We start from the raw sequence: 12,166 nt of genomic DNA on the forward strand, positions 1-12,166 counted from the left end.
TCTTCTTCCTGACCTCTCCGCTCCCACCCCCACTCCGGCCTATCACCCTCACCTTAACCTCCTTCCACCTATCACATTTCCAACGCCCCTCCCCCCTACCTTTTATCTTAGCCTGCTGGACACACTTTCCTCATTCCTGAAGAAGGCCTCATGCCCGAAACGTAGATTCCCCTGCTCCTTGGAAGCTGCCTGATCTGCTGCACTTTTCCAGCAACACATTTTCAGCTCTACAAGGACTGTGTGGAGGTCACTTCTGCTTAAACTCATGCGAAGATGCATTTGCAACAGGTAGATTGGTGAGGATGAGGTAAAGTATGTTCTTTCCTCTCGTTAGTTGCCTCACCACCTGCCATGGACCCAGTCTAGAAGCTACATCCTTTAGGGCTTCACCAGTTTCGTAATTAGTGGTGCTTTTGAACCACTCTTGGTATTGAATACTGAAGTTCCCAAACAGAGTACACACTACACCCCGCCACCCTTAAAGCATTCTCCACATCATGTTCAACATTCTGGATTACTGATTCATCAGCCAAGGGAAGGACTGGAAGTCACCTGCTCTTTGTTGACAAAACCTAGCACGTTTCATCTCATCAATTAGACACAGTACCCCACCACAACCATCACACAACATTCCATAGCAACCCAAACCCACTATCACTACAGGAGAAGCACCTCAATTTCCTTTTAGACACTTTACAGCCTTGTGGATTCAACATTCAGTTCAACAATGTCAGAGCATGAAGTTTGTTCTCCATTTTTGTGCCCCTCCCCACCCTACCCCACAATCTGGTTTACTCAGTTTGCTTTCAGCAGAACTGTCCAACTGCTACTAAGACCTATCTCTATTCTACACAACTGTTGCTACTCCTTACAACTTTTGTTCTGTGACACCTGTGATTTCCTACCTACTTTACCCTCTAACCTTTCCCTGACCTTCCCTTCTGCTCCACTTGCCCCTCCCCATTTTTCTCTACAATATAAAACCTATCACTGTTCCACCTCTCCAGTTCTTAAAAAGGAGTCATACTGGACTCAAAATACTAACTCTACTTCTCTTTCCACAGATGCTGCAAGACCTTCCGAGTTTCTACACAACAGACATCTTTTCGGTTTACAGCATTGCAGTTTTTTTTGCACAGTAAAAAGAGACTTCCTTTGTGGATGCAGGAATACCTAAAGGAGTGAGAATACCTTCAATATTTATACTTGTGAAAGGAAACATTTTATTTCACCTGACCTGGAATGTGTTACATCTAAGTTAGATCCCGGAGTGGGTATATTCTCCTTGTCGTGACGCAGATAGCCGGCAGTTGATGCACGCTTTATAATCATTCCTAGCTGTGGAAGTTGATCAACTAGGAGAAAAGTGAGGACTGCAGATGCTGGAGATCAGGGTCAAAAAGAGTGGCGCTAGAAAAGCACAACCAGTCAGGCAGCATCCAAGGAGCAGGAGAGTCGACATTTCGAGCATAAGCTCTTCATCAGGATTGAGGAAGATTTCTGATGAAGAGCTTATGTTCGAAATGTCAACTCTTCTGCTCCTCGGATGATACCTGACCGGCTGTGCTTTTCCAGCACCACACCTTTTGACTGTGGAAGTCTTGTTCTAGTTTTAAACTCATTGAGATCCCCAATGACTTCTTACATTGTATTTACAACACAGAAATAGGTCATTCAGTCTAACTGGTCAATGCAACCATTTGGTCCACATCAGCCTTCTGCCAATCTTCTTCCTTTAACTCTATCATCATATCCTCCAGTGAATAAAAGTGCTAATATAATACTGAGGCACAAATGTTCAATACTGCTATGCCAAGTTAACTGATCTCACCTATGAAACAACAGATAATTGGCAGGAGTTGTGGGGCTTGTGGGTGGGGGGGTGGGGGGTTGTGAGAGGGTGGGGGGGTGGTGGAATTCCATTACAACATTAAGTTTTATAGCATCTCTACAGTGTGGACAGGTCATTCAGCCCATCGAGTCCACACCAACCCTCCAAACAGCATCTCACCCAGCTATGCCCCCTTACCCTATCCCTGCAACCTTGCATATCCTATATGCTAATCCGCTTAGCCTAAACACTGCTGGATACAATGGGGAAATTTAGCATGGCCAATTCAACTAGCCTGCACATCTTTCGACTGTGGGAGGAAACCAGAGCACCCGGATGATACCCACACTGACATGGAGAGATCGTGCAAATTCCACACAGTCACCCAAGGCTGAAATCAAACCTGGGTCTACGGCACTGTGAAGCAGCAATGCTAACCACTGAGCCATCGTGCCATCCAAATGGTTGAAGGTCCTGGTTATAAATTGGTGTTAAATCCTATAGGACAGGAATGCCTCTGTATATGTCTAAACACTTGTAAAGTGTGTACTGCTTACAAACCGCAAGCTAAACACAATAAGGTGCAGATGAAACAAGCTGCAATGAAGGATCTGAACAAAAGACTGTTTCATTTTAACTACTAGAGCTGAAACTTACTCAAAAGAGAGAACAAAAACAATCTGTAAACTTCTGTCCGCACTGAGAGTGAAACAGTATGGAGTGTGGCTGGTCTCGGTTGTGAATGAAACAGTACTGAGTGTGATGGTATCCAACTTGTCCATAGCTACAGGTTTCTCTTACCTTTTCAGTGTGTTGAATATAGGTGGCTCCATTATGTAGTCTCGGCTGGAAAATCTTTGCAGGCACTCCTGCTGCACCTCTGCATCATCTTCACCATCCCCCTCATCCTCATCGTGCTGTGTGAGAATATCACATTAATAGTCAGGCCGGGAACACGTTTCCTTTCAAACTCCCCTCTTTCTCTCCGTTTCTACTTTTCCTTCTTCTGAAGGTGCTGATTTAAACTTCAAACTTGAAGCTTTAAAACCCAAAAGGATGAGTCACCCTCAAGAGCAAGGAATTTTACAGAGGAAAGAGTACAGATAAGACAGAGCAAAATGTTGCATCTATATATTTTTGTATGATGCCTCTAACAGTAAAATACACCAAACTGCTTCGAAAGAATCAGTAAACAAACTCTGACACCAAAGAACAGAAGACGATATTAGAACAAGTGACCAAAATTACAACACAAAGATCTCAAGTTTTAATCATAGAATCCCGAGTGTGGAAGCAGGTTATTCAACCCATCAAGTCCACACCGACCCCTTCAAAGAACATCCCACCGAGACAACAACTATCGCTTTAACCCTCTATTTCCCACGGCGAATCTACCTAGCTTGTAATCTGTGGACGCTATGGGCAATTTAGCATGGCCAATCCACCCTAGCTTGCACATCCTTGAACTGTAGGAGGAAACCAGAGCACCCGGCCGAAACCCACGCAGATATGAGGAGAGCATCCAAAGTCCACACACACACAATCACTCAAAGCTGGAATCAAAACTAGGTCCCGGACACTGTGAAGCAGCAGTGAGCCACCCTTAAGCCTAACAGAGAAGCAGAAAGGTTTACGAAAAGATTTCCAGAGCCAAGGGATTTGACACCTGAAAGCAAAATGGGCAGCGACAACGACAAAGATTGGAAGATGCCAGAATGAGAGGAATGTCGTGACCTGACAGCACGATGATAAGTTTTTTTTTCTTTTTCTTTTTGGCAGTTTTCCCCCGTTTATTGTTTTTTTTCTACCACCTAAGTGCGGTAGTGCTTCCCCCATTTTTTTTTTAACCCCCACACTACCACCTAAGTGCGGCAGTGCTTATTTTAGCACGATGATAATAGTGATCATGAGCTCATCTAACTCACCATTAAGGAGAGCAATTGTCATTTTCAGAGCATCTCAGAGTCAATCGTGGCTTGAACCGGATTGGTTACAAATTAGCAGAAGTACTCAAATTGCCGAGGATAAAATGAGCCAGGGTCTGCAATCCTGACCAATATTTGATACTGCAAACATATGTTCGGATTATAAAAGTAATAGGAGGAACTCCAATGTTCCCATGAATCAAGCGATCAGTTTTGTTACCACTGGCAAGTATCAAGGTGCTGTGTGTCCATGAAACAATACTGTACCAGAGAGAGTTCAGAAAATGGGGGCAGTGAGCCATACTGCAGGTATAAAGGCAGAGGCAACAAAGACTAAAGAACTATAGACTGAGGCCACTAGTTTCAAATTAGTAGTACATAGTCTTGCACATCAACCAGAAATACTTTAACTTCAGAGTCTTGCTGTAAATGTTGGCGAAGCTTCCAATGGCCTCATGCCCTGCGAAAACAGAATGCTTTTTGGGAAGCTGAGAATGGCGGTAAGGCCCCAATTCAAACAGATTCTTGGGACTATGTTCATACAGACATAGGGGTCACCTGATATTTGTAGGGATTCCTCAGAAACAGGTCAGTGTGTGTGTGTGTGTATATATATATATATATATATGTGTGTGTTTTTGGAATAGGTTATTATATACAGAGGAATGCCTAGAAGATGGAGCTGTGGGGAATGAGCAACGAAGATTAAATACGTGCGAGTGGGTTTGGTCCACCCATCCTGCCTGCCAGCCTCTCACCAGACCCCGCCTCCAGGTCGGTAAGCCACGCCCACAATTATCCCGCCCACGCGCTCGCCCTCACTTCCGGTCCGCTCAACCGGAGGCGCCCAACTCCCTAGCCCCGCCCCCTCTAACGGCTTCTCGCCGACATTCGCGGCCTAACTCTACAGTACATGGTGCAGGTGCGCCGCCTGATCCTCACCATGGAGCCATCCTGCTCCTCCCAGTCCGCAGCACTGCCGAAATACTCCTCGCTCATCCCTTTTGCCCAGAGATCTCCTCACCCGCCGCCCCCAGTTGCCGCACGCTCAGTACACCGTTCTCCCATCGACTGAGGCGCAAACAGATGCACGGCCGGGCGGCAGGGACCCCCCCTCCGCCGCCAGCAGCAGCGACGACAGACCTCCAGCTACAGTGCCATCTACAGCACTGGAGGAGCAACTACAGCCACCGCAATTATGAACCAGAGCTTGTTGTTCGATAATAATTTCACATACGTGGTGATTTTAGCCTAACAAAGGGCTCAGTGCCTTTCACAGGTAAGTTATAAAGCATCAAGTCATAAAAAGAAATATTAGGGCGTGCTCATCAAAAGCTTGGGTCAAATGCAGTAATATGTTTCAAAGACTGTCATGAAAGAGGAAAGGTGTAGAGACAGAGATATATGTGACCTGGGCAACTGAAGTCATACAGTCCTAGAGATACACAGCACTGAAACAGACCCTTGGGTTCAACTCGTCCATGCCGACCAGATATCTCAACCTAATCTAGTTCCCATTTGCCAGCACTTGGCCCATTTCCCTCCAAAGGAGAAAGTGAGGACTGCAGATGCTGGAGATCAGAGTCAAAAAGTATGGCGCTGGAAAAGCACAGCAGGTTGAGCAGCAGGGGAGTCAACGTTTCGAGCATAAGAACTTCATCAGGAGATTCCAGCGCCACGTTTTTTGACCCCCAAAGCCCTCTAAACCCTCCCAATCATATACCCATCCTGATGCCTTTTAAATGTTAAAAATCATACAATACTGGGTTATTGTCCAACAGGTTTATTTGGAAATGTTAGCTTCCAGAGCCCTGCTCCTTCATCAGGTATCTAATGAAGGGCAGCACTCCAAAAGCTAGTACTTCCAAATAAAGCTGTTGGACTATAACCTGGTGTTGTGTGATTTTCAACTTTGTCCCCCCCAGTTCAACACTGGCACGTCCACATCATGGCTTTTAAATGTTATAATTGTATTAGCCTCCACCACTTCCTCTGACAGCACTTTTCATACACGCACCACTCTCCGTGAAAAAGTTGTCCCTTTGATCCCTTTTAAACTTTTCCCCTCTCACCCTAAACCTATGCCATCTAATTCTGGACTCCCCAACTCCAAGGAAAAGACCTCATCTAATTATCCTATCCATGCCCCTCACAATTTTATAAACCTCTGCAAGGTCACCATTCAGCTTTCAACACCCAGGGAAAACAACCCCAGCCTATTCAGCCTATCCCTATAGCTTAAACCTTCCAACCCTGGCAACATCTTTGTAAATCTTTTCTGAACCCCTTCAAGGTTCACAACATCCTTCTGATAGGAGCCACAGCTACCCAAATGATGGAGCTGTTAAAATGGGTGATCCTTGAATGTCAGTAAGTTGACAAGTGGCAAATACCGGAACCATGACCATCACCAATAAGACCCAGTCTAACTGCCCGTCCCCCTCTTGACATTCAATGGCACAGCCATCACTAAATATCCCACTATCAATATCTTCGGGTTTACCATTGATCAGAAACTCAACTGGACCCGCTACATAAACGCAGTGACTACAACAGCAGATCAAGATACTGAGGGATGTAACTCACCTCCTGATCCTCAAAGTCTATCCATCATCCACAAGGCATGAATTAGGAGTGTGATGGAATACTCCCCACTTGCTTTGATGGCTGCAGCTCCAACAACACTCAAGCTTGACACCATCCAGGACAAAGCAGCCGACTTGATTGGCACTGCATCCACAAACATCCACACCCTCCACACCAACGCTCAGTAGCAGTGTGTGTATTATCTACAGAAATGCACTGCAGAAATTCACCAAAAATCCTCAGACAACACCTTCCAAATGCATAACCACTTCCATCTAGAAGGAGGGCAGCTGATACATAGGAACACCACCACCTGGAAGTTCCCCGCCAAGCCACTCACCATCCTGACTTGGAATTATAATGCTGTTCCGTCACCGTCACTGGGTCAAAATCTGAAATGGCCTTTGAAGGGCATTATAAATCAACCCATAGCAGGTGGACTGCAGCAGATCAAGAAGGCAGCTCACCACCACATTCTCAAGGGCAACTCAAGACGAGCAATAAATACTTGCCAGCCAGCAATGCCCACTTTCCATGAATGAATTTAAAAGAGTTGCACTATCACCTCTGAGTGGCAAGATTCTGTATTCAAGTACCATTCCATTGTAATGGATGAAGAAATGTTATACTGTTGGGGTTGCAGTCTATTAGCTGAGATTTTAATATGAGATCCCAATTCTAGATTCTTGGAAGAATATAGTTTGTAGAACATTCAAATTAGTTATCCCCGGCTTTCTGGCCATTCTTTATCCCTGGAACAACATCATCTCAAAAAAATTGTCTAGTCACTCCCACATTTGAGCTTGCCATATGAAATGGCTGCATGTTCCTACATTATAACAATAATTATATTTCAAGAGTAATTATTTGTCTACAAAGCACTTTAGTCGTCCCGTTGTTGTGAAACCGTAGAATGGTTATGCTATAGAGGAGATTATTATGCCCACTATGTCAGTGCAGTTTCTCTGAAGAAGCAATTAACATAGTGCCACTCAACACTCATCTTCATCTGCCTTTTTCCCATTGCCTGGCAAATGTTTCCTTTTCTGATAATGCTCCAATTCCCTTTTGAGAATCTCAAATTGATCCAATTCCCTTTTGAGAATCTCAAATTGATCCTGCCACCACAACACTCTCAGTCAGTGTTTTGCAGATCCTAAATACTTGATGCATGATTTTTTTCTCTCATGCAGTATTGCTTCTATTGCCAGTTACTTAAATCAGTGGCCTCTGGTTCTCATGCTTCCACCAATGTTTTTCTCTATCTCCCATGTTCAGACTTCTTATTAATGAATTAATTTTTTAACTACTGTTTAACCTGAACCCAACAGTGTATTGTTCAATGCTCAATATGAAACCAAATTATATCAAAATTGTGAAAATGCAGTCAATTGCATTTGACCTCTGAAATTCAGCTTTTTTTAGGTTTGGCTGTAATGAGGTCAAATTCAAGTATTCTTGGCAGAACCCAAAGTGAGTGAGGATGTTATAATTCTTACTTTATAGTACTATCAAAGACATTTTCCATCAACTCGCCAATGATCAAGATTGGACTAATAAGACTGGATTTATCTTGTTTCTTGAGAAAAGGACATACATGGGTGGATGCCAGTACTGTAGCTGTACTGGAACAGTTTGGCTATGAGTTTGGTACTAATTCTTAGATGCTGTCATGGCCCATAGCCTTTTCTGTATCCAGTGTCTCCAAAGTTTCTTGATATCCCTTTGAATGAATTAAATTGGCTAAAGAATAGCATCTGTGACGCTGTGGTCTCAGAAGGAGGCAGAGGTGGATCATCCATTTGGTACTTATTATTTAAGGTGTTTGTAAATGCTTCAGCCTTGCCTTTGCACTTGTATTTTCAACTCCATCACTATAGAGGATCAGACTATAAATAGGAGTCTTCTCTTCCTGTATTTCTTTGATTCTTCGATCTGATCCCTCCATTGTGGGATTGCTTCACTAAGTCAATCACATGTGTTGCTTTCATAACCTTTATGTTTCAAAAGATGCATCTATAAAATATTTTAATATTTTATTTATAATGTTTGATAATTTATTTTCAAAGTTCCTCATTACTTTTGTACATTTTTAAATTTCTCTCCTAATCTCTCTATATTCTCTCTTATAGAAAATAAGAGTTAAATAGACCAATCAGCCTGCTCTGTCATTCAACATCATCATGGCGGTTCATCCAACTCAGTACCTCGTTCCCAATTTCACCCATATCCTTTCATTCCTTTAGCCCTCTAAGAATATGCTCCAATCCTTCCAGTTATATTCTAATTATACATTGTTGTTGTAGTTTAGTACAACTGAGTGGCTTTCTAAACCATTTCAGAAGACAATAAAAAGTCAAGCGCATTGTTGTATGTTTGGAGTAACACATTAGCTACACCTGAGGAGAATAGACAGGGATTTGCTTCTTTGGAAGGTCAGCATTGATGCAATGGGCCAAATGTCCTTCTGTGCAGTAACCATTCTCTGATTCCATGACAGTTAAATTCAGCAAATTTCCTCCACTGAACGAGGGCAATCCAGTGGTTTCATCATCACTATTACTGAAACTTTTTTTTATTCCCAGTTTATTTAATGAATTAGCAATCTCAAGGTGCTCTGGTGTGAATTGAACTCATATCTCAAGATTACTAATTCAGGCCTTTTGGTTACTGGTCCAGTTATCATAGCCAATATGCTCCTGTGTCTTGAGATTGCTCAGGCTTGAACAGCATATTGGGGAACTTCAAACCAGTGTCTACTGGAAAATCACACATAAGGACCAAATACTGTACTACAGAAGCAATCATCCCAACACCCACATACGGAGCTGCATTAGAACATTATCTCAATGAGCCACCACACACTGCAGCATAGAGGAAGTACGAAGAGCAGAGGAAAATTAACTATACAGTGCATTCAAACATAACAGGTACCCAATGAACACATCCACCGATTTCTCAGCAACAAACCCAAACAAGCAGACAAAACACATTCAGAAAACCCTAGCCACTCTCCCCTATATCAAAGACATCTCAGAAATGACTGCCAGACTATTCAGACCTCTTGGCATCATGGTTTGCTACAAACCCACCAGCACACTAAAACAGCAGCTAATGAACTTGAAGGACCCTATACAGACAACAAGCAAAACTAATGTCATTTACAAAATACCTTGCAAGAACTGTAACAAATACTACATTGGACAAACAAGCAGAAAACGAGCCACCAGGATACATGAACATTAACTAGCTACAAAAAGACATGACCCACTCTCAATAGTATCTTTACATACAGACAAGGAAGGACACCACTTTGATTGGGACAACACATCCATCCTAGGACAAGCCAAACAGACACGCACGAGAATTCCTAGAAGCATGGCATTCCAACTGGAACTCTATCAACAAACACATTGACTTGAATCCTATTTACCACGCCCTGAGAAACAGAACAGAAAATGACATCACCACAGGAAATGACATCAACAACCCAAGTAAATGTAAACACATAAATGATAAGTGGGCCACACCACTAGTGCTTCATCCAGAGGCTCACTGTTGATGTTACTTAGTATGGTGACAAAACAACTGAAACCAAACCTTCCAGCCGAGCAAGAAAACCTACATCCTTGAACAACATATATTAAATGATGTCACTTCAATTGCCCTGACAAGCCTTGCCAGATAACACAAGGTCAACCAGTTCAAATATTTTATATGTCTTATTTAACACTAGAATTGATAGTATGTTCAGGAACTGATCCCCACAGCAATTAAGTTTTTCTATGAGTAATGCTGTCCTTCGTTCACTTCAGCAACCACATTGTTATCAGAGTTCTCTGCATGCAGCAGTGTGTGTGGTCCCATGGTCAAATCACATGTCACCTCTGACCTTGGAGTTTTCTTTCACTTACATATATATGGTTGAGGTGGACAGAAAAGATTTTCTGGTATCATCTAGAGAGCAGTAAAGAGTTCTCCCATGCAGAGTTTTCCATAGAGAGCTCACTTAATACCCTGATTAAGTTTCCTAGAAGCTGTCAATAAATGACATGTTTGTTGCATCTTGCTGTGTGCAAAATGACCATCAATGCACTTCAAAGTAGTTTGTTGTGTGTGGAATAGTTTGAAATGTTACGAGGAAATAGACCAAGACAATTTATAAATGCAATATTTTCTTTCTCAAGCTAAGAAACAGTATAAATGCTGAACAGTTAAGGGAGCCACGTAATACTGAGATTGACCACAAACTTAGGTTGTTTAGCTGTCAAGTCAGCATCACAAACAGCTGCAGTATGACTAACACCTCACTTGAATATGTAACCCACACGCTAACAGCCAGCACATCCAACATCAGCCCACTATGTTCTGAGAATGTTAGCATTTGAATGTTGTTGCTATCTCCTCGCATTCAGTGGATCACACCCATCCCACAACAGAATGTTTCCAACTCATAAGACATAGAAACAGAACTAGACTATTCAGCCAATTGAGTCTCCTCCACTATTCAATGAGAATCTGGCTGATTTGATAATCCACTTTTCTACCCATAATTCTTGATTCTCTTACTGATTAAAAATCTGTCTATCTAAACCTTGACCGACCCAGCCTCAGCAGCCCTCTGTGGTAAAGAATTCCAGTGATTCAGTTCCAACTGAGAGAAGAACTTCCTCCTCATCTCTGTCTTAAATGGATGACCTCTCATTATGAGATGATAATGAGAAATTATGCACTATTGTCCTCGACTCTCTCACAAGGAGCCAAACCTCTCCAAATCTACCTTGTCAAGTCCCCTAAGAATCTTGAAAGCTTGAATGAGGTAATTGCTCATTCTTCTAAACTCCAATGATTTTAGGTTCAACCTACTTAACTTCTCCGCATAAGGTAGCCCCTCAATACTCAGGCTCAATTTACTGAAACATCTCTGGGCTATCTCCAATATCGTTATGTCTTTCCTGAGATAAGGACCCAAAACTGTTTGTAGGCTTCCATCCGTGGTCTGACCAGTGCATTGTATATTTTTAGTAAGACCTCCCTAATTTTAAACTTGATACCCTTTTAAATAAAGGGCAATATTCAATCTGCATTCCCTATTACCTGCTGAATTTGTATGCTGGCTTTTGTGATTTATGGCCAACTCTTTCTGTGCAGTAGCTTTCTGTAGCCCTCCATCTGCTAAGATTTGTTTCTACTTGCTTAGCCTGTATGCATCCTTTTGGTGAAACTTTGTGTCATCCTCACCACTTGCATTTCCAACTATTTTGTGTCATCGCAAACTTGACCATAGTATATTCACTTTCCTCATCCAAGTCTATAATATATATTGCAATAATTGTGGCCCCAGCATTAATCCCTGTGGCACACCACTAGGTAAAGGTTGCCATTCTGAAAATGTCCCAATTCACTGCCTTATTAGTTAGCCTGTCCTTAATCCATTACAATGCACTACCCTCAACTCTATGAGCTTTTATTAAGTGGCCTAACGTGTGGTACTTTATTAAAATCCTTTTGAAAATCCAAATATATTATATGCAATGTTTTCCCTTTATGTATCCTGTTTGTTACGCTTCAAACAAATCTAATAAACTTGGTAGGTAAGATTTCCCCTTCATGAAGTTATGTTCGGCTATTACATCCTTTATAATAATCTAACATTTTCCCAAAATTGATATTTAGTTAACTGGTACATATTTACCTGTGTTTTTGTTTACTTTCTTTTTAAAATAAAGCTGTTTTACATTGACAGTTTTCTAATTGTCTGCAATTTTTCCAGAATCTAAGGAGAATTGGAAGATTACTACGAGTACACAATCCTTTATCTGAA

General features: G+C 42.2%; 1 protein-coding gene across 2 annotated transcripts in view; it reads right to left on the reverse strand.

Annotated features, from left to right (window-relative positions):
* The window catches only part of nelfcd (negative elongation factor complex member C/D), a 46,440-nt gene extending 41,578 nt beyond the window's left edge, over positions 1-4,862 (reverse strand). The window contains exons 1-2 of one of the 2 annotated variants that reach the window (XM_043710124.1): positions 4,699-4,862; positions 2,633-2,748 (exon numbers count right to left, since the gene is read on the reverse strand). In XM_043710124.1, the coding sequence (XP_043566059.1) occupies positions 2,633-2,748; positions 4,699-4,755 (173 nt within the window). In that variant the 5' untranslated portion in view covers positions 4,756-4,862. The remainder of the gene's footprint in view (positions 1-2,632; positions 2,749-4,698) is intronic. The other variant, XM_043710123.1, reaches the window with a different exon arrangement.
* Between the last annotated feature and the right edge of the window lie 7,304 nt (positions 4,863-12,166).

The sequence above is a fragment of the Chiloscyllium plagiosum genome, chromosome 20 (genome assembly GCF_004010195.1).
Source record: "Chiloscyllium plagiosum isolate BGI_BamShark_2017 chromosome 20, ASM401019v2, whole genome shotgun sequence".
Lineage (NCBI taxonomy): Eukaryota > Metazoa > Chordata > Chondrichthyes > Orectolobiformes > Hemiscylliidae > Chiloscyllium > Chiloscyllium plagiosum.